General features: G+C 41.6%; 1 protein-coding gene across 1 annotated transcript in view; it reads right to left on the reverse strand.

Annotated features, from left to right (window-relative positions):
* Positions 1 to 26,668, reverse strand: part of LOC117465603 (protein TANC1-like) — a 37,052-nt gene that overhangs the window by 2,207 nt on the left and 8,177 nt on the right. The window contains exons 7-28 of the mRNA XM_034108521.2: positions 26,346 to 26,627; positions 16,720 to 16,836; positions 16,274 to 16,564; positions 15,315 to 15,445; positions 12,359 to 12,590; positions 11,398 to 11,564; positions 9,340 to 9,648; positions 8,056 to 8,256; positions 7,710 to 7,813; positions 6,794 to 6,902; positions 6,271 to 6,393; positions 5,445 to 5,681; positions 4,972 to 5,181; positions 4,700 to 4,781; positions 3,240 to 3,373; positions 3,030 to 3,153; positions 2,614 to 2,789; positions 1,954 to 2,083; positions 1,496 to 1,525; positions 1,321 to 1,412; positions 1,019 to 1,165; positions 72 to 172 (exon numbers count right to left, since the gene is read on the reverse strand). Coding sequence (XP_033964412.1) covers positions 72 to 172; positions 1,019 to 1,165; positions 1,321 to 1,412; positions 1,496 to 1,525; positions 1,954 to 2,083; positions 2,614 to 2,789; positions 3,030 to 3,153; positions 3,240 to 3,373; positions 4,700 to 4,781; positions 4,972 to 5,181; positions 5,445 to 5,681; positions 6,271 to 6,393; positions 6,794 to 6,902; positions 7,710 to 7,813; positions 8,056 to 8,256; positions 9,340 to 9,648; positions 11,398 to 11,564; positions 12,359 to 12,590; positions 15,315 to 15,445; positions 16,274 to 16,564; positions 16,720 to 16,836; positions 26,346 to 26,627 — 3,529 coding nt within the window. The remainder of the gene's footprint in view (positions 1 to 71; positions 173 to 1,018; positions 1,166 to 1,320; positions 1,413 to 1,495; positions 1,526 to 1,953; positions 2,084 to 2,613; positions 2,790 to 3,029; positions 3,154 to 3,239; positions 3,374 to 4,699; positions 4,782 to 4,971; positions 5,182 to 5,444; positions 5,682 to 6,270; positions 6,394 to 6,793; positions 6,903 to 7,709; positions 7,814 to 8,055; positions 8,257 to 9,339; positions 9,649 to 11,397; positions 11,565 to 12,358; positions 12,591 to 15,314; positions 15,446 to 16,273; positions 16,565 to 16,719; positions 16,837 to 26,345; positions 26,628 to 26,668) is intronic.

The raw sequence follows: 26,668 nt of genomic DNA on the forward strand, positions 1-26,668 counted from the left end.
TCACTGCCACAGAGAGTAGCATCCCAGTGAATGGCTAACTTTCAATTACTTTATATTTAATGTGTTTGTACCTGCTACTCCTCTTGGCACGTGCTCTGGCATAATACGCTTCATAAGACCGGGGTTTGAGTTCCAGGGCTTTTGTGGCAAACTCCTCTGCTAGCCCAAAATCCTGTTTTCAGATAGAAGAGTACACTTAGTAGTGGATGCAGCCCAAACGTACTCACTGCATGATAATCAGTGGTTAGACTTTAAAGTGTTTGTTTTACAGAAAAGCTCTAAGGGCCAATCCAATAAAAATAGTGTTAGGGTTTGCATCTTCATTATATGAATATCGTTTAATGAAACAGAACTAATGACACGTACACATTGTGATTCTATCCTTGAGAGTGAAGTCAAAATGGTTGCCTTGAACGGGAGATTGTGAACATTGCTGCTGAATGTTTAATGACGGTATCATGTAGTCTCTCTGCTGGCCCTTACTGCATGTATTCTGTTGTGATACGTGGAGTTAGCCGGCCAGCTAGCACACCCACTGAAAAGAACCCCTGTTGAGACGCAGAGAAGGAGAGTGCGCTTGTTTGGCCAGGGAGGGTGACCTTATCACATCACATTATCTGCTCCATTATGCATCAGCCACAGTGACCCTAAGCATGGCATCTTTATACAGTCTGTTAGGACGTCTGTCATCACCGGGGTGGGATCCAAACTTGGCTGCAGGCCACACACATCTATCTCTTCACTAACAGCACACGGTTACTCATTATGTCACCACCTGCAGGTCTTTCACGTACATCTTGTTTACCAGGGGACTTGAAATTAGATCTGAAAAGCAGAGGTATTTTTACTGTGAGCTAAACCCTTGCTGACATTATCTTTTGCTGTTTATAAGGCTAAATTATATATCTTAAGGAACCATCTATCTTGCCTTGCCAGCCCTCCTGCCATTCCCTCAGCGTCTAATAAACCTGCCGGTGTTAAATAGTGCATGAGCAGTTTGTTACAGCAGGGGCCTTACATTGGTTTTCCTGCGGCAGCGGGAGAGGTTTAGATAGAGGGAGACCCGCAGCTCTTTGAGCCCTTTCAGCTCGTCTCCTTGCCCCTCACGAGGTAGCTTCCTCAGGGCATACTGATAACGCTGGCCTGCCTCCTTCATACGTCCCTTCTGAGAAACACACAGCAAGACAGCGAGAAAGAAACAGATGATAAGGGAAGACAGCTTCTGACAACCAATCCACAAAAACACCTTGTTTGAAGTCTATTAAAAAGAAATGCTGCAAAGTGTGCCACATTCTCACCGTCTACAACAATCTACAATACCTTGTAAAGCATGTTCCCTTCCTCCATCAGCTTCTGCAGGAGGATGAGGAGGATGTCTGGTTTGGAGGAAGCCATAGCCCATGTAGCGTGACCTGATGGAGAGGTACACATATTTATCTTTCTATTATCTATGTCAACGTGTCTCTTTTACTTATGTCTTGCATACGTCATGTACCTGATCGATCATGTGGAGCCGTTTTGTAGCCTGTTGGTTGGTGAAGGTCGTGACCGAGGAGGGAGACAGAGAGAGGAGAAAATTAGTTGGAGAGGTGGATGTAAAACTGTAGGTGCTGCAGAGGAGAAAGCATCAAAATACTGCATGGAAGTCAAATGTAAAGTGATATAAAGGTAAAAATATTTCAATATATACAGATATATACCTGTAAGTGAGTCTTCATCAATTATATAACATTAAGTGCCACAAAACACTTAGCGGCAAGTTTAGTCAGACTTTGGTGGATTTAACTGTATGCTCATTGTATAGGCTGTGGTGCCGGTATAGGAGCTGTTTAACTGTCGTGTACTAGTTAGCTGCTTTTTGATCATTGTTTTGACTGTAACATTCATGGGGTGAGATTAACTGTAGGGCAGTTATGGTAAACATTGTTTTATTATACAGTCTATGGTTTGTACCCATCTTGGATCCTTTCTTCAGCAGCGAGGCCACCAGGGCGGGGTTCTGGCAGCCCGGCCCCCGCTCCGAGCCTCTGGTGGCGGTGGTGTCTCTCTCCAACACCGCTCCATGTTCCACAAGGCAATGAACCTGCTCGTGCATGGAATAATAATAATATATGTTATTTTTGTATTGAAATCAAATAGAAATGTTGCTGGATATGTTAATAATCTGTTTGATTGCACACAGTGTGTCCCTGCATTAGCAACAAAGCTGCCCCTTCTTATCCTGAGGATTGTGATTATTTAATCATCAGATAGCTTTGATTACTCTCCTGCTGATCAAGTTTTTGAACTGTGATTGAAAATTGACATCCTGTGTTGCAGGGGAAATAATTATCATAATGAATAGTAATTATAAATTATTAAAGTTTTCTAAAATAGCTCGGTTTTTGTATTTTTGGACCATTATGTGTACTGTACATTTCGAATAGGTTTTTTTGAATTATCATGTTATGCAACTTATTGTTACATTTGTCCAACAAATTGCATGAGGAAGAAACTGTAATGCAAGTATTTAGGGTTTAAAATAAAAATTCTTTCAAAATAAAGAGAGTGCAAAAAAGAAAAAGGGAATCCATTATCAACATAATGTCATATAAACAACAGCATGAAACCCACTATATCTGCCTCCCCGTTCAGAGCAGCGAGGTCCAGAGGGGTCCGCCCCTGTCGGTCCGGGTGGTTCAGGTCGGCGCCGGCCTCCGCCAGCAGCTGCACCGCACCTTTCTGCCCCTTCAGACACGCCCAGCTCAGGGCGGTCAGCCCGTCCTGATCCGCAGCAGAAGGAGAGGCATCTGGGACAGCAAAAAGGCAAATATCGTTCTGCTGTCCATATCAGTAATCTGGTTACAGGGTCTACATAAAATAATGAGAAACAGTCAACTGAAATATATGAAATAACAAAAAAACATTTGTTCTGGTCCAAATAATAGAATAAGTGGGTTTTTATTTAGAGAAATACAAAACATAGTAGCCATTTCTCTTCTAGATAGAAGATACTGTGAGATGTTTGTTTCGGAGGTGGGGACCCTCACCCTTTGACAGCAGCAGTTCCACGGTGCTGGTGTGGTCCTCTGAGGCGGCGAGCATCAGGGCTTTGCGACCCTGCTTCTCAGAGACGTTGATATCTGCACCGTGCTTTAGCAGCAACTCAACAACCTGGAGAAGAAAGGAAAAGTGTTACAGAAAAAAGAATACCGGTTAAAGAGAGAACGTCCTGTGCCAGTGACCAGACTCCTCTTCACCTGTGTGTGTCCATGTTTGGTGGCACTGAGCAGCGGGACCATCCCCCTGCGGTTCGGTATCTCCAGCCCTGCCCCCCCCTCCAGGAGGAACACACACACCTCCATCCTCCCTCTTCCTGCTGCCGCGCTCAGCACTGGCAGAGGGTCGGCATAGAGATGAGACGACGAGGCGGGAAGAATATGTAATTGACACATTTAGGGGAGAGATAGAAGCAGGAGTGAGAGACGGAGAGAAAAACAACGTTGGTTATTACCATAATCTATTTGAGGGTAACGCAGGTGTTGTGTTTTCTGTTTGAATACAAATCTACACATCTGACCAGTTATGGAAATCAACATTGTCTAAAGTGGCTACATTTTCTCTTTTGTTCCTCCTTCTCAGCGAGAAAAAACTAAATGTCCAACTCCACACACTAATAACTTGCCCTCTCCCTAACCAGCCAGTGTTACTTTGACAAATGATGGGCTTTTTTTTACATGCGAGTCCTTCAGCTAATTGAGCAGCTGGGGATAGAGGCAAGGTATTGATGCCATTCTCTAACCTTCAAGTACCCTTAATAAATGACATGTTTCATTTGAACACATGCTTCAGTGAACAGATTGTATCTTACCGCCTTTAAAGATAAGTTATTGTCATATATGAGACAATGAAAAAAAGAAACTGTCTTGGTCTTTGTATCAGCTGTGGAAAATTACAGGGATAGTGAAGCTTCAAATATGCAAACTGAAGCAGTGAAAATGATATTGTTATTTAAGAGAATATTTAAAAGATGTGCACACTCTATGCACTACTGTCTTGGGTAATTGCATCCACAGAAGAAGTCGCTGGTGAAGTAATCAGACTTGTATCCTTGACTGATCATTTTATCTTTGCAAATGGATTGTAATCCAATGATACCAACCCTAAACAGAAACGCCCTGGTATTGTACATACAAAGGTGAATGTTTCAGAGGGCATTTCATGCTCTTACTTTTTATATCTCAGCACTGGAGGGGAGTGTGTAATAGAATTATACTCTAATGGTGCTGCAGGCAGAGACACAGGCTTCATCCGACAAGCTTTCAGGAAATGAACCTAACAGAATTCTGCGGCCCGCACTATCACATCTGTGATAGAGGTAAAAGTATTACAATTGAATAAGAGCTGCTTTTTAGTTGCTACAAATGTGGCTGTAAAGATGTTCTGTGTGATAAATGTGATGCTTAATTTCTGTCAAAAAAACCAAGTTTATTTACATTAAAATCAATTATTTGATATTGATCAGAGCACCCTGTTATCAAGTTCTCCTGCAGCTCCTTTCAAATAGCTCACTGTGTGTCCATATTAAAGAAATGTATCAAAGTATGTATGCATTGTACAGATTGCTAGAATGTGCCTAATATGAAACATCAATGGATCCCACCGATGGACAGAAAGAGGGGAGAAAGCTATATTTATCTGACTGATAGAAGAAATTCACCCGTTTCTCCCCAGAGAGAGTCGTGAGCGTCCATCTGCACGTCCAGCTGTTCATCTTTCAAATCCAGCAAGCTCTTTACCACCTGCAGAAAAACACAATTTCAAAGTCCTCTGTATTGTGCAGAAAGAAAAAAAACAAAGCACTCACAAACCTTGACCATAGCAAACCACATCTAATACATCCTCTAAGTCAAGCAAGGACAGGCACTGTGCTCTACATACAAAATGAATTTCTGCAGTGTTTTGTCACGAGGGCGCTGGTCTGTTTCCTACCTGTGTGTTTCCCACACTAGCTGCAGCGGTAGCCGCCTGCTGAGCTGCCTTTGCTTTCCCAGTCACAGCTTCAGTGCTGTGGTGCTGCTGTGGGTCAGCGGGAACCTCTGCTCCCCAATCCTGGCCCAGCAAGATGGTGATGATTTCTGCATGGCCCTTCAGCCCAGCGTGGACCAGCGCACACTGGTTACTCTTATCAGCATGGCCCACCTGGCATAAAGGGGAACACAGAAGGACTTACAACACTGGCCGTAGCCCGTAATACGCTGCCCTAAATCAGGCCTGTTTATGTCATCTGTCTCCCAGAATAGATCATGTAGCTGTGGTGGATGTAGAACAGGACTGTTCAGGATACTGTTTTGTGTAAAGCCACAGACGGTGTGTTTTTTCAGAGATAAAAATCGGGTGTATCCGTAGTAATTACGTCCTCCAAAATCACATTTCTCCCTTTTTTGTTCAGAAGTGACACTGACCTTGGCCCCTTTCTTGCAGAGCGCACTGACGATGTCTGTGTGTCCCGCAGCCGCAGCCAGACAGAGGGGCGTCATGCCACTGTCGGTGGTCCCATCTAGCGGAGCACCATATTCAAGCAGCAGAGCCACCATCTCCACGTGCCCGAGGTGAGCGTGGACGGCCAGGATGGGCGCATGTCCAACCACCTCGGTACACCAGGTCACGCTAGCGCCACCTAGCATCAACAGACGACTTACCTGCAGGATGAAAAAGTAGTATGTAAGATCTTTTGAAAAGTTAAAAGTGCTTTATTGTAATGGCATAGTCATGTTAAAGGTCCCCTATTATACTCTTTTTCATAAATATAGTATAGTTCTCAGATATATACAAAACATGTCTCTGAAGTGTTTGGCTCCAAACACCAAACAGATCCTGCATTGTAGCATCCCATAAACCCCTCTGTTTCAGCCCTGTTTCAAAAGTGCTGATTCTGGGTCTGTTACTTTAGATGAAAATAAGGAGCCACCCCCCACGCCCCTCTGAGAGATATTTGGTTAAAAAAAAATGATGGGAGGAGATTCAGGTGATAAGGTGGGGGGGGGGGGGGTTACCTTGGTTGATTATTGGCTAATGGTTACACAAGCCAAAACATCTTTATGACATCATGAAGTGGCCAAAATCTGATCAGCTCATTTTCAGGCCTATTTCCAAAACATGTCATCAACAACATCACCTACAGACCTGTTTTGAATCCAGGAAGTGCTCATTGCCATACCATTTTTAGTTTTTAATAGTGTCGAATTTAGGTTTATAGGTTGTTCTAAATGCAGAGCACATGTATGTCACCTTGATGTTAGGTGTATATAGGTTTCTCAGCGAGGCCAGTGCAGCGGACAAACTGTCTGTGCTGCAGTTCACCCATATCGCCTGGAGAACGCTGGAGGACACACCTGTCTTCTTACTGAGACCCTGTAAGAGTGAGAGAGAAACAGACAGATAGCGAGCAACAGAGAAATGAGAGAGATTAAGCTTGTTCAGATGAGATCTGTGGTGCAGAATTTGAATTGTGTCCCAGGAGTAAAGCAGTGTGTACAGAGTGCAAACTATGCATGCAAACAGTTCAATATCCACTGTACCATGGGCGTTTTATGGATCTGAGCAGGGCTAATGTGTGTGGGTCATGGTAGAAACAGAATCTTATTTGCATGTGTCTAAGTATTATGCTATGCAATAATACACAGCGAAGTGCATGATCTTGTGTATGTGTATCCTTTGGGAACTGAAGTGATTCAGGAGGGTTGTGGTACAATAACTTCCAGTTCTGAACCTACATAGCAAGTTATATACTGAGCATCACAGTTCCTGTTACCTTGAATATGTGAGCCTTGAGGATGTGGTGTCCCAGTTCCATGGTCTGCTGCCGGTTCAGCTTGCCCTCCTGCCTGGAGAACATGAAGGCCAGGAGAGCGTGTCCACTCCTGTAGATGATTGGAGTACTTATTAATCAGAAATGGCAAAAATGTATAAAATGTTTTAATGGCGTATTCACAACTGTCTTATGTACTAAAGCGTTTGGGAAGCCAATTTAAAAGCACGGCTTTGCAAGATACCATTATGATCACAGACACAAATGTTGAAGTAGAGCAAGGCTGCCCTAGGCTTATTATAAAGTGTGGTTTAAACTAATTTGTTGAACAAATTATTAAATTGACAATGTACATGTACATGTACATGAGGTAATAAAAAAAGATAATGTGAAAAAATCACAGCAAAATTGTTTGCCCTAAATGGATTTGATCTATTTGTGCCAATTTGGTTCACAGGTCATTCATACATTACATTACATTACATTAGATTACTTGTTAGACGCTTTTATCCAAAGCGACTTACATACTCAATACTGTGGACAATCCCCACAGGAGCAATTTGGGGTGAAGTGTCTTGCCCAGGGACACAACGACATGCTGACTGCAGCGGGGTTTGAACCTGTGCTCCCCTGATCCGACACCAACGCACTAGGCCACTGCGCCACTGCTGAGCCAACCAATGAAAAAACTAATTAAAAAAAATATATTTAACAAGCATCTTATTTAACCATTTGACTGACTTGAGCACCGGTCCAAGAAATGATGGGCCTGTTTTCTTACTTAAGTCACTACGCAAAAATGGAAAAAACTGCTGCAAACTGTAGTAAAGCTACTAGTTTGTTTACATGTGGTTCTCTACTCCCCAGCACTGATCTTAATGATGTTTCTGCTTTGATAACTTTGACTCTTGTGTCTCACCTAGAGTCACAGAGAAAGTCACTGCTCTCTCCATCTGCTCTCCACACCAGCCACTCTCTGAAGGAGGGATGACAAAGCATCCGTGTGCCGTCCCTGCGTCTCACCTACAAACACAAATTATACAGAAACCGTCTTAAAATGTTAAGGTATAACAAATTAGTTTGTCAATTTTGTCAGAAAAAATATACAATCCTACTAAAATTCTGAGTTGTGTGTTTGTTTTGCTATAACTCCATAGCAAAAGAAACATACATCTATAAAGTCATAGCAAAAACAAACGCACTATTGAAGCTTTGAAACAAAAGCTTGAATCATTATGTACCCTCCTAGTCATATCGAGTCTTACCATGAATCCAGCCAGGCTGTCTAATCTCAGCTGGAAGTCCTTCCACTCCAGCTCCCCCCTCACACTGCCTGCGTTCAGCGCCCTGAACATTTGTTCGTCAGTCAGTGGGTGCAGAGAAGCCAGCGCCACATTTAGCACCGGAAGCACCAGTTCAAAGGCCTCTTTATCCGGAAAGTTCACACGACACATCAGCAGGTACACCTGTCAGATATTTATAAGGTTAATTATGTTGTGTCTGGGTGATCATGGTTGCGTAGTCAATTATATAGTCAATAATGGAACAATCCACTGCTAAAGAGAAACAACAGAAGCTAGCAAGCAAATTAACAAACATTTTTCCACAATAATTTGAGTTGACATGTTACAACTCTTTCTTGATGCTCAAATGCAGCAACGTCAAGGTAAACAGATTAATAATAGCAAGAAAAAGTACAAGAGTAAAGCAAAATGTGCATTATACAAGTCCTATTAAAAATTCATTGTGTTAACACTCCATACATTTCAGCATGAGTCTGTTTTGGAATCATTTGTAATGTTTAAATAGTTAATTTACTGAATAATTCATATCATAATTCTTCACAAGCTGTCGTATTATACTGCCCACTACCTGGGCCTACACATCTTTTAGCACACCTTTAGAAATGCTTTTCCATATCCATTATCCAATCATTCAATCCTGAATCCTCTAGGCCTCTGTGTGTATAATAACACTTGCTCATGTGTTGTCCTATTTAAACTGGTGATAATTATGCAATATTGCAATGCGTCTGTCATTTACTTTAGTCACTGTGGTCTATTTTTGGCGCTTTGTATAAAGTCTTTGAACCTGTCATTTGTATCTTGTATTGATCTGGATAGTGTGTGAGTACACATTTTCTTGCTTTTTGTGAAAAACATGTCTGAACAATGGATGTCGTCTGTGTACCTTGTGTGGGGATTTTATGGATATTGATTGCTTCTGCCTCGGGCGAGATGCCATTTCACAGCAGACAGCTTACCAAGATGACTGACAAGTGTTAAGTGTTAGACTGTGAACTTGACCAGATAGAGGGTGGGTCCAGAAATTCGCCAAAGGTAAAATGTATGTTATGCTGTGTACACTATTAAACATTGTAATATACATAGTGTGTGAGCTGATAAATGAAACACACACTCCTCCACATCAGTGCTTTGATACCTTTAAAAAAAAAAAAATTAATCCATAACTTCTAGCTCACATTTACTATTTCCCCTTGGGCATAAAGACCCCGTGCTTGTTGTAAATAAATACTCCAAATGTCTGACCTCCGACAGGGACACGGGCACCACCAGGTAGTTTCCTCCTTTCAGAGCCAGGTGGCCCTTGTGGAACAGATCCAGGGTCAATTGCAGGTACAGGATGGAGCCGTGGCTGCGTGTTGACAGGTGACTGCTGAACTTGCTGAGGAGCAGCTGATCGGGGGCGGAGCCTGTTGGCGTGGTGACGTTGGCGGCGACCTGGGTGCTGCTGCTGACCCGATGATGGATGTAGTCGCTCAGGTCAGCGCCCAGATCACTGCTGTCTGGCAGGATGTCCAGAGAGATACCAGAGAAGGGAAGGAGTGTGGTGATTTCCTGTGGCAGAAGAAAACAGATACATTATGGGTGCTTATTGGTAAAAACGGAGGCACAAACACACCTCAGTGTTAAGAATAGTAGCTAGCATGTCTTTGCCGCATAGCTCCCTGCAAGTTAAACATTTAATTTGCTAAGACTAATTAAAAGTCTTAGCACATTCAAGACCCATTCCTCAGATGCTGTTGCCTGTGACTCACGCAGAGCCATGGGATAAAGTACAGTAAATAGTGTGACAATGACTCAAGCTCCAACATTGCTCAGAGGCATCTCTCAGAGTCACATTTCATCTCCCCTCTTTGCCATCATCAACTGCTCAACACCGGCCAAAACCAGCTATGACTGATGCAAAAGATTCATGTTATTGCAGCTCAGTTCCTCATTAACGAAGAATGACATTTTGGTTCAACAACAAGTAATTGACTGTGGTCGAGGACTGAGCTCCACTTAATCCTTTATCAACTGTTTATAAAATACCCAGCGTGGTGGTTATACAAGAGCTCCTGTGAATGGCTGGTAGAGGAAAGAGTGAGTGATGATCAAATCAGGAATTGTGGATACTTGGAGGGTTGGATAATTGCCGTACTGCTTGATGACTTCGAATGTATCGTGAAGAATATGACCCTAAATGTGTTTTGTGTATTGCCAAACACTAATCAAATTATGTAACTGTCTGTCAGGCTCCAGACTGGAAGCAGACTCCCAGTAGTATTACCATCCATTCAGGGCGTAATCCATGCAGCATTTGCAGGCTTGGCTTTGGCATTGGACAGATGCGCCCGCTGTTTGGTGGGATTACCAACCGGATTGAAAAAATAGATCAGACTAGAGAGAGACTGTGCTGAAAGCCACAGTGTACATGGCATGGCGGTAAAAGCACAACATGGAACTATGTACGAGCAAAGACTCAAGATGTGAGGCAAAGTGAAACATAAAGGGCGTTCACGCAAAATACTAAATCCTTTTCTTCTCACTTCACCTTCCATGTTATATCTAACCCTGGTCTATATAGTCCTCTCTGCTCACTTTTTGAGGTTTCAGCCTCAACCATAAAGTGTTCAGAGCCCACTTTATAAAAAGGCTCTGCTGGGGGCCAGAAGGGCAAAGACAAGTGGTGAAAAGAACAAGAGGAGCTATCACACACCATCGTCTAGAGCAGTGGTTCCCAACCTTTTTTTTACCAAGGCACACCTGAAAATATTTCTCGACCCTAAGGCACACCAACTTTTCGTAGATTTAAAAACCACTTCAGAGATTAAAGATCACGATTCGACAGACATAAATGGGATTAAAATTGCAGTATTTAGAAAAACTTCCACTTTACAGCAAATAATCCACAGGCTTTTCAACAGCTATCGTGGGTAGAAAGCATTCCCACTGAAAAACGTTTACAGTGAAATCTGAATCCAGAGTAATAGTGACATTCATCTTGAAATACACATACTTTTATTATCTTTTTCCCTCTTTTTCTTTGCATGGGTTGAAGGGTATTGCATCTAAATGTGGGTAAAAGGGGGTTTTAAGCCATGGATAGTTTAAAATAGCTGTAAATGATGCCCCCCCCCCCCATCTGCCTTGCGTATTAGCCAACCACAATACAGCAACAAATAAATCCCTTGTACCCCATCCCCAAAAATCCCAATAGAGCCCATTAGCAGTGATAAAATAGGTTAACATCATTATGGGAGAACCAACCCTTTGAAATGGTGGTTCGGAGATCACTCTAATAACACCAATAATCTCACTCACCACCAGACTTGTCCTCACTGTGACCACCAACTTTAGCCAGGGGGGGAATTTGGAGACTATTTTGGTAATGAAAGTGGCGATGGTGTCCCCATAGTCTGGTTTATGGAACTCTGCTTCATTAAGACTGTCGACCAATATAATGTAGTCTTCTTCCGGCAGCCTGCGCTCTGAAGGGAGCAGAGAGAAGAAAATAAGGTTAAATCACATAAAGATACCAGGTACATTACATTAGCCTTGTAAAGAGCACATCATTCGGAAACAAAGAAGATGATATGATTTCATCTGAATCTTCTCATTGTTTTCCAGCCCAGGATATGTTGAGAGAAGAACTAACTGGTGATATTGATTATATTCTGCTGAAAGGGAACAGAGGCCACTGTTGTTTATTAGCTCAAAATAGGACATATCCATCATGTTTCACATAAACTTAGCTTTCAATGCATCGCTGTGAGGGCTCATACACTCAGGCACAAGGGCTGTCTATTTTTTTTTCTTAACTGCTTAATAGTGATGGAGTAGCCCAAACACTCCTCTGCTCCGACAGTGCAGTGCCTGGCCATAAAAACACATCAATCTAACTGACTGACTGTATCGTGAGAAGCTAAGGTGGCTAATACGACTGTAACATTCACATCCTCTCACAGTATTTTGTGACCTTGAAATCCAGTGGGATGCTAATGATTTACCGTAGTAAAAATAACTCTAATCATTTTCCTATGTAAATGATCTAACATCTGTTTCACACTGTACACTGTTTCAAATCATTGACCTTAACTAGGGAATATAATCTATGGGCTCATCATGGAGTCATTAATAGGCTTTTTCATACAGGACTTGATAGCAGGCTCTCTAATTATGTAGTTAGGGAGAAGACCATTTTCCACCTTAAAACTCTTGCTCTTTTAAAAAGACTTGAATATAAATATGGTCTTTATGGTGCATCTGTGTGTGGATTCATTACCCTTGCGCAGGCTGGCTATGGGTTCCAGGATTCCCTTTCTGAAGGCAGCGATGGGGTCCTGAACGCAGGATCTCAGACTGAGAGTGTTTTGAAGGTGGGGCTCTTGTGCCAGCAGCTCCCTGTACGGGGCGAGCTGTGGGGCTCTGGCCAGCAGGGCGGCGACGCTGTGCACAAACTCTGGAACCAGGCAGGTGTAGGTGTTGTCCGCCTGACAGAAATGGTACGCCACCACCTGACAGAAGAAAGAGGCAGGTGAAAAACAAAACACAAATGCTTCAGATCCTCTAATGTTTTACTTTTAGAAGTACCTAGAGTGAATTACAAGAAAACTGGGGAGGCTGCTTTCTGTTTTTCCATTGGATCTTAGAACTGCAACCTCAATTGGAATTGTTTTAAGTAAATTAAAGACCTATCTTTTTAATTTGGCTTATAATTTGGGGCAATTGTAATTTTTTATTAGTATCACTGTTCATGTTTTATTGTTCAATTATATAACTTTTTTTTATTTGTTTATACCTTGTTTTTAATTATGTTCCTCACTTGTTATTGTCATTTTCTGTCATACTCTGTAAAGCACTTTGGGCGTCAAGCTTGAAAGGTGCTATATAAATAAAGTTTATTATTATTATTATGAATCTGTTTATTTTACAAAAATATCTGTTCAGGTCTGAATAAAAGATGTGTAGTTGTTAGGGGTGCTGGTGGAGAAGTAGGACAAGAGGCTTTAACAGTGGGAAAATACAAGTCAGGAATACACTGGCCCATAACCACTTTAATGTGAAGTTGGTCTGAAGTGTCTATGAAAAGAAAATAGGTAAGCAATTAAGAAACATCTGAAAGCTCTATAGGCCGCTTTGCATGCTCTTTTAAAACATCAGTCAGTTTTATGACATGGATTTTCCCCTTGAGGCCAATTTGGGATTGGTTGTATGAGGCTACATCAAATTGAATTCCTCTTGCACTGCAGAGGCAACAACCACCTGAAATACTTTGATGCTGAAGAAAAAGTCTGAATCTGTTTAGTGTGAGGGTAAGGGGGGGGGGGGGGGGCTATTACTGCACAAAATCACATGGTGTTTCTTTCTGTTCAGAATACATTTTCAGTTTTTATCCCAGGAGAAAAGGGGAATCTCTAAAACTGGTATCACTGACTGTGAAAACAATAAATTATAAGTTAGATTATAGAAGATGTTGAGTCATAACATTGTCTCATGACGCTAAACAATAAGAGCTTCACGCAACATATTACTGCAGAGTATATAACACATTCAGTAAATAATTGGATTATTCGGTCTGCAAGCTGCATCGTAAATTAAGTCTGAGATATAAAACATATCATTTCTAATGAAAAATAGCAATTGTCTTTGTAGGAGATTAACAGTAATAATGTGCATTTTTGAAGGGGAAATATACACTTGAGATAGTATTCACTCATGGCTTGATAGGGCCTTGACCTTATGTAGTCCACATATATAACGTTATCAATGATTTCACATTTGAGCGAACATCCTCACCATCACAAGTAGTCTTGACTAGTTCCCATGGAAACTCTTATTGAGGCCAAGCTAGTAAATTTAGAAGCTTCCATGTCATCTTTGTGATGCAATCAGCAGCATGTTCTACATGTGCCCAAAAAGAGTGGAGAAAACCATGACCCGTAGATCGCAGCTCTTTAACACCGACCACGCTGATGTGTGTTTATCTCTTTCAATTGAACCCTCTTCAGTGTTTTGTGGAGGCTCGTAACAGTCATAGCTCCCAGAGTACAGTGTATGATGCTGTTTGATATTACGCAGCTTTCAAATCTGCTACAGGAAACAAATCCAGGGCTATCAAATCAGATATTACAACAATCTTAAAGTAGGGGCCTTCATACTACGTCAATAAAACATCTTGATTGAAAACCAGTGATTCAGCAGTCTGCTCAGCAACAGCATAAATGACACAAACTGTGTGTGTGTGGGTGTGTGTGTGCGCGCACGTGTGTGTGTGTGTGTGTGTGTGTGTGTACTAACTGCTAATTTGTTTTTGATTACAAATATTCATATAAAATAGAATAAGGAAAACAATCTAATAAATCCTGCATTGTAATAATAAATGTCCAGGTTGATTTGGAGCCACTGGCTTATATTTCATGGAAGCCATTAAAACAAATTGTAACTTTTTAAACAAAACAGCTGAATTGTAATAACTATATTTGTATAACATTGAAGAAAATAGAAGGAGCCTTTAAATGCTGTAAAATGTCCAGTATAGTTGTATTATGCTGCATTGATTTGCACTGTGTCACATGACATGTAAGCTATTTAAGAATTCAGACTTTTCAATAAAAGACGGCAAAATCTAATAAAGATCATTGTAAAAAATAGAAGAAGCCATAAAATCCAATAAAATAGGTATGTCCCCTTTGTCCAGTGTAGTTTCAATATCTGGTATGGATTGGGAGTAAATAGGTCACGTAAACTATTGAAAAGCAATCAGACTTTTCAAGGTTACTTTTCATTAATATATTAATGACAAATTAAAGATAAACTAAAACCCAGAGTATCATCTAGTGTATTTTGGTTTTGTGTCATTTAAATGGTAATGTATTGATGCTCCCTGAGTAAAACCCTGTGGTTAAGAGTGAAAGCCTGAATGTGAGCTAACCATCCTCTGACTGCAGTCTAGTCAGTGAACTACAAAGATGCTGTTTGAGCGATTTTCATAGAGCTAGGTCAGCTGTTCCCCTCCGTTTCTTGTGTTTATGCTAAGCTTAGCTAACTCCTGGCTCCAGCTTCATATTAAGTCACCAGACATGAGAGTGTGATTGATCCTGTCATGTTGCTCTTTGCAAGTCATTCACCAAATATGCCCATTTTCTTTAATCCTAAACAACTTCTTTTAGGTTTGATCTGTTATTGAGGGTCCTCGCATATACATACAAACACGTGTGTGCATGTGTGTTTTGAGGTACCTTGGCAGCCAGGCATCTGACAGCCTCTTTCCTCTGTGCTGTAATATCGCTTGTTCCTGCACTAGCACTCTGGTTGGGCTGGGAGTCAGCTGGCGGCTGTTTGGAGACTGCTTTTCCCTGCTTATCCCCACCTGAACAGTGCACAAGGCAACAACAACAACAAACGCAAAGCTGCCATTTATACTCGTTAGATGAAGTCTCTGGTGTAAGCACAGGAATGCCAGGAGTGAAGTAGAAACACAATTAAACTGCTGCAATTAATTAGTCCATCTGTAAGCAAGACTAGCAACCACGACATTAAGCAAAACCACATTAGCTGTCAGCAAAAGACTGTTTGCTTCAGAGAATGCAGACAAATATGTCTGGATTCCTGCACACTGCATGCTATGCCCTCAGTTGAATTTAAATCAAAATGACAACATGAAGTGCAGATATCGATGAATAATGCAATGATGGTGAAAAATGAATGGCACAGTATTATTTTTGGACACTTTAGTTTTGCTTCTTCTGCTCTACTTTTACTTCAGTCTTCAATCTTAACATTGGCTACTCTTGTACTACAGGAAGAAGATAATATAGAAAAACATGCATTTGTTATTTGTTTAACTCCAGGTGTATGTTAAGGTATGTTAGATCTAGTTGTATGAGTTTTTTTTCTCCTTTTTTGCAAAAAAACCTTTTCCAGTGCCACTCATGATAAGAAAAAAACAACAATCTCCGTCTCCTTACACAACTGCAATCAGCAGAGGAACCTCGGGGGAGAACTTGAAGAAGAGTGCGTGACCCAGTTACGAACCCCTTCCCAAAAGTGATGTTTCCTCCAATATCTAACAAGAATCTGACGTTACTGGAGCATACTTGAGAATGTATGATGATTTAACTCCTGGCGTTCCTCTGTGTTCTTACACTGAGATACACAACACAAATGACATGGCGCGGGATAAAACTGGAAGTCTTACATTTGGGGGAGGAGCTGGGGCTGTGAGGGATGCTGGGACCTCCCTGTGGTGTTCGCTTCCCATGGCAGCAGAGCGTCACCAACCGCCAGATGATAGCTGTCTTCCCGGATCCTGCGTTACCCACAATGACAGCCCCACGTCCCTCACAGCTGCTCGTCTTTCTCAGGACCTCCTCCAGACGTGTGAAGAGCCAATCCCGGCCAACAAAAGGTGTCTCTGCGGTGATGCCGGGGACTTCAAACAGCAGCGGTTTGAGCATGATGTCAGCTTGTTTGAATGGCACCAATCTCCCTGCACAGAGAGAGTTAAAGCATTGTAAGGATGGATATGTGATTTTGAGCAGTGACATTTGGTAGGGGCTTACATCCTCTGCATGGGTGTACAGATGTTTCTGCACCATGCTATATTTACACACCGATATATCCCAGGGCTAAGCCGTGAAATACCTTTGGAGTCATCATTTGTGCGTCCAGCTGTGTTGTGTTTGCGGACGGAGCTCCTGTGTCCTGCGGCCCTTTGGTTGTCCAGAAAACTCAAATCTTCCAATCGAGTGGAGCTGGTTGCTGTAAAAGAGAGCAGGTGGTGAATTGATTGAAAGCATGAGAGTGATGCAGGGACTGTGCAGAGATACACATACAAAACACACAAGTGTCAAATCCATTGCTTGTGTCAATTATTGTATCCATGGAGACGTGAGACATAAACAGGAGTTTCTCTCAATGCTCAATGACCTTGAACGGAGGAGCGAGCGGAAAATAAAAGAAAATAACTCATCTCCCATCCTGTAATCTCAAACTAACCACCGATTGTTTCATTCTGTCAGGACAGCACATTTGTGATGGAAAAACATCACTGGCTGTAATGCAAGTACTGTATGTATCCCCTCAATCACAGGATAACAAGCTGCAAGGCAAGGCAAGGCAAGTTTATTTATATAGCACCTTTCAACACAAGGCAATTCAAGGTGCTTTACAAAAATGAAAGACATTCAGACAAAGGCATTTAAAAACAGTAAAAGATAATAAAAGAAACATTAAAAGAAAAAATACATGAATAAAAAGTACATGAATAAAAAGTTACAGTGCAGGTTAAGATATGAATAGTTCACACAGAAGTTCCACTTTACTGATGAACACAACGGCTCAGTTTCAATTAAAAGCAGCGACAAAAAGATAAGTCTTCAGCCTGGATTTAAAAGTAGTCAGAGTTGTAGCGGACCTGCAGGTTTCTGGGAGTTTGTTCCAGATATTTGGAGCATAATAACTGAACGCTGCTTTACCATGTTTAGTTCTGACTCTGGGGACAGAAAGCTGACCAGTCCCTGAAGACCTGAGAGATCTGGATGGTTCATAATTTAGCAGAAGATCAGAAATGTATTTTGGGCCTAAACCATTCAGTGCTTTATAAACCAGCAGCAGTATTTTGAAATCTATTCTTTGACACACAGGAAGCCAGTGTAAAGACTTCAGAACAGGAGTGATGTGATCCACTTTCTTAGTGTTAGTGAGGACTCGAGCAGCGCCGTTCTGAATCAGCTGCAGCTTTCTAATAGATTTTTTTAGTGAGACCTGTGAAGACACCATTACAGTAGTCCAGTCTACTGAAGATAAAAGCATGGACAAGTTTTTCCAAATCCTGCTGTGACATTAGTCTTTTAATCCTAGATATGTTCTTTAGGTGATAGTAGGCTGATTTAGTAACTGTTTTAATGTGACTGTTGAAACTCAGGTCAGAGTCCATGACTACACCTAGATTTCTGGCTTTATCTGTTGTTTTGAACATTGCAGACTGAAGCTCAGCGCTAACTTTTATACGTTCTGCCTTGGCTCCAAAGACCATTACCTCAGTTTTATCTTTGTTTAATTGGAGAAAGTTCTGACACATCCAGTCATTGATTTGTTCAATGCACTTACTCAGTGTTTTAACTGGAGAATAGTCTCCTGGTGAAATTGTTATGTACATTTGTGTGTCATCCGCATAGCTATGGTAACTTATTTTGTTGTTTTTCATTATCTGAGCCAGTGGTAGCATGTAGATATTAAAGAGATGAGGCCCCAAGATGGAGCCTTGAGGAACCCCACATGTCATATTTGTCAACTCAGATGTGTATTTACCTATAGAAACAAAGTTGTTTCTGTCCTTTAAGTAGGATTCAAACCAATTTAGAACTGTTTCCGAAAGTCCCACCCAGTTTTCTAGTCGGTCTAGTAATATGTTGTGGTCAACAGTGTCAAACGCAGCACTGAGATCTAATAATACTAACACTGAAGTTCTGCCACTGTCTGTGTTTAAGTGGATGTCATTGAAGACCTTTACAAGAGCAGTCTCAGTGCTGTGGTTTGGACGAAAGCCTGACTGGAACACATCCAAACAGTTATTTAAATGCAAGAAATTACTCAACTGTTGAAAAACAACTTTTTCAATGATTTGAAATGATTCAACGACAAAATACACCACTTAAAATCTAACATGATAAATAAAATAAAGATTGTTGTACAAAAATGCAAGAAACAAAAAAGACTCCCACATTTCCCTATCCATCCACCCACAGAGAGACCTGCAGGTCAGCCAGCCTCACTTTCTGCAGCTCTCAAGACATTTAGCAGAGTCTTCAGTCCAGGATGTTGTGAAGAATAACCAAATAGCCTTTCTTTAATGTGTTATTTACCATAATAATCCATCATTAAACAAATGAATCGATTCCTTCTTTTACATAATATTAATTATGCAGCAAAACATTCATACAAACACATAAAAAGGCATGTGCACTGAAATGTAATCCAGTACAATAATCTTGCGATGTATTCTCTGTAAAACCTTTGTAATGTTGACACTGTGTCAGAGAGGTGTTTATTCTACTCTTCCGTCACATTTGAGCCTGTGGCTTCTGTTAGTTTTATATTGGATTGTACTGTATTGTTTTTTTGAAAAATATTCCTAAATATAGCATCACCTCAACTAACAATCTAAAAACAATTCATGGACCATTTATTACAAAAGAGGTATAGCAGTCTCGACAAAACTTGACATTTAAAGACTGGCTGAATTTATTTCAGGGATTTTAATTACATGCATTACAATATTTTATTTTGCAGTTTGATTGAGATCGAGGCTCCTGCAGTTACAATTCATTGTTGGTTAACTGCGCAGCTATGGAACAGGTGACAAGAAAGAAAGGTGAAGAAGTGGTTTATGAATCCAGGCATTGCATTTAACAAGTTAACTAGGTTACAGTCAATGCGACCGGAAGTCTCTGTTCTTCTTGGATTTTAATTACATTGGTTTTCTGAATAATTAGGTTTTCTCCAATACATACTATTGGGTTCTGTGTGTGAGGCAAATTGTTCATCCAATAGTAAATAGCAAAAGTATTAAAACACATAGAATTAATAACTGAAAGCAATGCATGGAAACGGAGCCTGACTAAGAGTTTTAAATGGCAAGTCACAAACTGGTCCATTTCATTCATTGCTGTAATATATATAGAAAATGCTATGTCAAATCTGAAAATGTGGCATTACTGCTGCCTCTAATCCCTTTAGAGTGGTATACAAAAAAAGGTCTGAGTCACTTTGCACTCATCTTTAAAATACTACCAGTCAAACAGGCAGTAGACCAGAAGATGCAGACCCTGGACAGATGATGACCCCACTCATCTATAATCAGGTACAGTACATGGTAAATGCTTTTATTGGGGATCTCAAAGCATGTGTAAGGGAGCTGCAACACATCTCTTAGCTGTTACGAGCTTTACAACAGAAATTGCGGTCACAGCCGGAAGATGCTGGCCAGAGACGTCCTTAAGCATCTTTCGTCATGACAAATCATCAAATCACTCCACACTGAAACGTCAGCCACACATCACGAAACGTGTTTACGCTCTCTTAACTCGCATCTCATTCTCCCTGGTCTAAATAAGGAAGATGGTTCAGTATTACACTATGTGGTGAATGACACTGGCTTTTTCACGATTCTGTGGTACATGCAGTTCCACCAGCCGTTCAACACTTTGGCAGATCCAATCATAGTCTGATACATGTAGCATCCCTGCGTGTGTCCATCCTCCTGCAGCAGAGTGACAGAGTGATGTCAAGCTACTGAGGCCATATAATAATTCACAGGGCTTTTAAGAGCACATGAAACCAGCTCTGTGGCGTTCAGTGGACGATGAAGGGCTCCCTGACACTAGAAAAATCAATTAGAGCGTGACCAGTGCTATTATAATTAAAAAATAAATTAGGGACAGGCGAAAATTACAATATACACACACAGTAACAACATGCAGGACACACAACAAATGACCACAGTTTTAGAGCTGAAGTGGAGAGGAGAGGATTGAAACAACATCCACAGCGAGATGACGAGGAACAGTCTGCAGGAGAATAGTGTGAAGGAGGTGTAGAGTGGGATGAGAAAGCTTGCTGGCTAAAGACAGCCAGGCCAAATGGCTGAGTGGACCAAGGATATGAAAGAGTTCGAACATGTTTTCAGCTGCTTTGACACGAGAACAGCTCATCTCTCCTCACTTGACAGCCTGACGAGACCCTGCACCACAAACAGTCCATCACTCACCGCCTGCCTTTATGTTCATTGCTGATGACACTGTGGTTGATTACCCTCCAACCCCTGTTGATCATTCAACACTTTAAAGGTCAGCTCTGCAGCCCCAGCCAAAGCTCCCAGCATGGCTGATAGTACAGCCGGTTCAACACAACCTTTTAAACCTTAATTGACAACATTTTGGGAAATGGCCTTTTTCGTTTTCGCAGTAAGTTAGATTATATGATTTATATCCTTCGTATGCAAGTCCATTATATATAAAGCTACAGCTAGTATCCGGTGAGCTTAGCCCAGATCATCAACTAACAGAGGATGAAATACACTGAACAAAAATATAAATGCAACACTTTTGTTTTTGCTCCCATTTTTCATGAGATGAACTCAAAGATCTAAAACATTTTCTAGAAACACAAAATAACCATTTCTCTCAAATATTGTTCACAAATCTGAAAAAATCTGTGATAGTGAGCACTTCTCCTTGGCCGAGATAATCCATCCCACCTCACAGGTGTGGCATATCAAGATGCTGATTAGACAGCATGATTATTGCACAGGTGTGCCTTAGGCTGGCCACAATAAAAGGCCACTCTGAAACGTTCAGTTTTATCACACAGCACAATGCCACAGATGTCGCAAGTTTTGAGGGAGCGTGCAATTGGCATGCTGACAGCAGGAATGTCCACCAGAGCTGTTGCCCGTTGATTGAATGTTCATTTCTCTACCATAAGCCATCTCCAAAGGCGTTTCAGAGAATTTGGCAGTACATCCAACCGGCCTCACAAACGCAGACCACGTGTAACCACACCAGCCCAGGACCTCCACATCCAGCATGTTCACCTCCAAGATCGTCTGAGACCAGCCACTCGGACAGCTGCTGCAACAATCGGTTTGCATAACTTCATGCAGGAACAAGTCCTGTTTCTCATTTGAAGCCAGGAAAAGGCTAGTCACTGTGACCTTTTTACCTGTGCTGGACTATGGTGATTTGATATATATGAATGCACCTGCCCATTGCCTGGAAAAGTTAGATGCTGCGTATCACAGTGCTCTGAGATTTGTTATTAACTGTAAAGCACTTACTCATCACTGTACCCTGTATGCCAAGGCAGGTCTGCCTTCACTAACTGTACGGAGGCTCAGTCATTGGTACATGTTCATTTATAAAGCCATGTTGGGTAAACTACCTTTTTATATCTGCTCTCTGATCTCTCGACGAATTGAAAGTACGTATTGCCTGAGATCTCATGATGTTGTTTTATTAAATGTGCCAAGTGCTAGGACTGTCTTAGGGAAGAAAGCTTTTAGATGTGCAGCTCCACTAAATTGGAACAGTCTGCAAACCGGTTTAAAACTGAGCACTTTGGTTCCCCTGCATCATTTTAAAACTCGGCTGGGTGACATGCTGTTTGATACTCATGGTACCTGTCACTGTAAATAGAGTTTTGTAAACTGTACCCTGTACATTATGTTGTATGTCATCCTTATTGTTGTTCTGTTGTTTTTATGTTACATGTGTAACTAATGTCCTGCAGGTCACCCTTGAAAAAGAGATCTTTTGATCTCAAGGGGCTTCACCTGGTTAAATAAAGGCTACAAACAAACAAACAAACATAACCAAAGAATTTCTGCACAAACTGTCAGAAACCGTCTCAGGGAAGCTCATCTGCATGCTCGTCGTCCTCATCGGGGTCTCGACCTGACTCCGGTTCGTCGTCATAACCGACTTGAGTGGGCAAATGCTCACATTCGATGGCGTCTGGCACGTTGGAGAGGTGTTCTCTTCACGGATGAATCCCGGTTTTCACCGTTCAGGGCAGATGGCAGACAGCGTGTGTGGCGTCGTGTGGGTGAGCGGTTTTCTGATGTCAATGTTGTGAATCGAGTGGCCCATGGTGGTGGTGGGGTTATGGTATGGGCAGGCGTATGTTATGGACGACGAACACAGGTGCATTTTATTGATGGCATTGTGAATGCACAGAGATACCGTGACGAGATCCTGAGGCCCATTGTTGTGCCATTCATCCACGACCATCACCTCATGTTGCAGCATGATAATGCACGGCCCCATGTTGCAAGGATCTGTACACAATTCCTGGAGGCTGAACACATCCCAGTTCTTGCATGGCCAGCATACTCACCGGACATGTCACCCATTGAGCATGTTTGGGATGCTCTGGATCGGCGTATACGACAGCGTGTTCTAGTTCCTGCCAATATCCAGCAACTTCGCACAGCCATTGAAGAGGAGTGGAAAGAACTCATTATACCCTACTGTCCTATTAGGGCATTGCGTTCCAAGAATGCAGGGTTGTTGGTTGTACCTAGAGTCTCTAAAAGTACAATGGGAGCCAGAGCCTTTTCTTATCAAGCTCCACATTTGTGGAATCAGCTTCCAGTTTGTGTTCGGGCGGCAGACACCCTATCCGTTTTTAAGAGTGCGCTTAAGACCTTCCTTTTTGATAAAGCTTATAGTTCGGGCTGATTAGATTCAGCCCCTAGTTTTGTTGATATAGGCTTAGTTTGTCGGGGGACATCTTACTTCTTCCTTCTCTCTGTCTATACCTGTGTACTCATGTTCCGATTAACCCAGCTTCCCCAAATGTCTTTCTTTTTGGTGTCTATATACGCCGGGATCCGGAGTCATGGATGATCCTGCGGTCCTGTGTCCTGGATCGCGAGCCCTGGATCTTGAGTCGTGGCTGTGGTCCTGGATGGATATCCTCGTGGATTCATCTTCCTATTATACACACATGCATTTCCAAACATTTGGACTACCTATGTTGCAAATGTATTATCTTTTTAATTTACACACAGCATCTATTGCACGTCTGTCCGTCCTGGGAGAGGGATCCCTCCTCTGTTGCTCTCCCTGAGGTTTCTCCCATTTTTCCCTTTAAACTGTGGGTTTTCTCCGGAAGTTTTTCCTTGTACGATGTGAGGGTCTAAGGACAGACTGATATATTGTACAAACTGTGAAGACCACTGAGACACCAGATACTGACTGGTTTTCGGACCCCCCCAGACCCCCCCAATAAAGCAAAACTGCACGTTTCAGAGTGGCCTTTTATTGTGGCCAGCCTAAGGCACACCTGTGCAATAATCATGCTGTCTAATCAGCATCTTGATATGCCACACCTGTGAGGTGGGATGGATTATCTCGGCAAAGGAGAAGTGCTCACTATCACAGATTTTTTCAGATTTGTGAACAATATTTGAGAGAAATGGTTATTTTGTGTATATAGAAAATGTTTTAGATCTTTGAGTTCATCTCATGAAAAATGGGAGCAAAAACAAAAGTGTTGCATTTATATTTCGGTTCAGTGTAGCTAGCCTGCCTCTGTCCAAAGGTAACAAAATCCAACAATTCGCCATTTTATTTGCGGTTATGTGGCAGACTTTATTTTGGTTGGGACCAGCAAATAATTCACATCAACAAATTGCCTTTTAGTATGGATTCAAACACAATGCAATTAGTTTAATAATGAGCTTTGGAGGTGCTAGGCAGATCCTTTGACACTTGGCCTTGACTGGTTGCTGGCTGTAGACATATATTTAATGAATAGATTAAAATATGGTATCAATGCACTCATCTTTATCTTCTGCAGAAAGAAAAAAAAGGATATTTTACGAATTGTATAAGTATTTTTAACTTTGATAAATATCGGGGAAAGAATGCCCCAGCGCCCTTATAGGCGTTTGGCACTAGGCCTGGCTCATAATAAACGAGGCTGCTACAACAGTATGGTAGATCATGAAAAGACTATCTAATTTGAATACCAAGAAACCATAATGAAAGGATAAACAACACTAAAGATTATATCTGTAGTTGATGCATCTTCAGCCTCTGACTTGTCCAAAAAGACAACAAAGTGCTTTTGGCACTCTTTCTGCTGACAGCCATCATACTGCACAATGCTTCCTGCCAAAAATGCCCCAGTCAAGGCACGCTAGGGGGCTGATGAAGCAGGTAACGTCTATTGACTCTGCAAAGTGTCTTGGATTAATTTACATATTCCTGTGCTTGCAACAATCAGCATTTATCTCAGAAAATTTTACAATTATGAGCTGCTTTCCAAATCCATTCCATGAAGTGTGATCGTGAGGCTGCTTGATGATAACAGACAGTAAGGAACAGATTGATAGTGTCTATTCTAGACTTTGAAATATGCACTGACTAATAGCAGAATTAAACCTGATCATCTGCAAATCTAAATAACTGGCTTAACTCAGATTGTAATCAACATATTCTGTTTTTAAATGTATTTTGATATTCTTTGTTAATGTTGCTGTTTGGCAAACACTTACCATTTTATTGACTTAGTCTACAATTTCATTACATATCATATATCATCATTTCTACGATAATCTTAAACTTTGAGTGTTCGAGCATATCTATAAAGGCCTCAATTTATTATGTTCTTATCTTTAGCCTGTTTTCGTTTTTTGTAGCCTGTCAATATTTCTGCTACAACAAACAGATGTTCCTTCCGAGAAAAACTAAATAGTCATGCTTGTCCTCAAATGCATATCATATATTATATGTAAACCCTTAATGTATGATCTGATCTGGCATGAATGTGGAGTACATTCTAGCTGCTACAGTGCTATCTGGCGCACTTCATTTTTATTCTGAATTTCATCAAAGGTGCCTAAATGAAAGCACCAGCTGACAGAAGAAACTGGCAGGCGTTACGGTGAATCCACTCCTTAGGGAATCTCTGCTTTTGCTCCCACCACAAATGAACTGACATCTAGAGGAAGCCTTGTGCACCAGCAAAGATCGTGACTGGAGAGGGAGGGAGGATTTTATGACAACTGGAGGCCTCCCAGGACATTTAACTGGTACTGCTCACTGTGTGTGTATCCAGCCTCAGTGGTAAGTAGAGCACCAACACACGATGCAATGACGTTTAGTTCTGCATCACAGAGATCTCTCAAATTATGCTTTCTCTGCTTTACCCGGATAAATAGTTGGAACATTTCAAGTCTCACGTCAATTCAATCAATATGCCATTCAGTCAATATATGAATCCATTAATTAATCACCCGGGTAACAGCTGTCACATTCAGACACTCATTAAGCTGCTTCATATACAAAATAATTGAAGCTTCTGCAGCTCATTTACTAGCTCACTCATCAACACATTTTGTATTGTTTATTTAATCTGTACCGAAATAGAAGTGTAAATACGACTTGTTGTGGTTTTACAAGGGGTTATGTGTGGGACTATTTCTTGGCGGGAGTGGTGACTTCCTGGATTCTCAGCTGTTGACTGGCAACCTCAAGGTGACGGCAAGAATCCAGAAAATATAACATGTTGATTGGTTAACTTTAGAGGATTTTCATCCCTTTGGAGAGATGCTAAGCTAACGGGTGTCTGGCTACAGGTAAATGAATAGTAGTAATGAGTTTCTTCTAGCACGAAAGTGAATAAAAGTGTATTTCTCAAAATGTCAGAAATATTCCTTATATTTCCCGATATCAAAGTGAACATTAAAGAGGTGAACCAACCTGCCACAGAGTTTGGACGTGGCATCACAAGGGAGGAAGTGCAGTGTATGTGGTGCTGTGGGAGGGGTCTTTTCGGTGCTGGTGGAGTCCTGGGTTCTGTGATGTCGGTTCTGGGTAAGGCCTCATCTGGTCGGGGGGTCAGATTGTCCCTGGTTGGCCCGGGATGGCGGTCCTCGCTTGCATGGCCCATTACACCAGCACCGCCCCCCGGGCCTTCTTCCTTAGTCAGACGTTCACTGAATGGGCTGCGCTCCTCATTCTCAGAGGAACTAGTGTTGGTTGCTGAGCCGCAAGAAAATATGAGTTAAGTGGTGCAGCTATAA

The sequence above is a fragment of the Pseudochaenichthys georgianus genome, chromosome 3 (assembly GCF_902827115.2).
Source record: "Pseudochaenichthys georgianus chromosome 3, fPseGeo1.2, whole genome shotgun sequence".
NCBI classification, from domain to species: Eukaryota; Metazoa; Chordata; class Actinopteri; order Perciformes; family Channichthyidae; genus Pseudochaenichthys; species Pseudochaenichthys georgianus.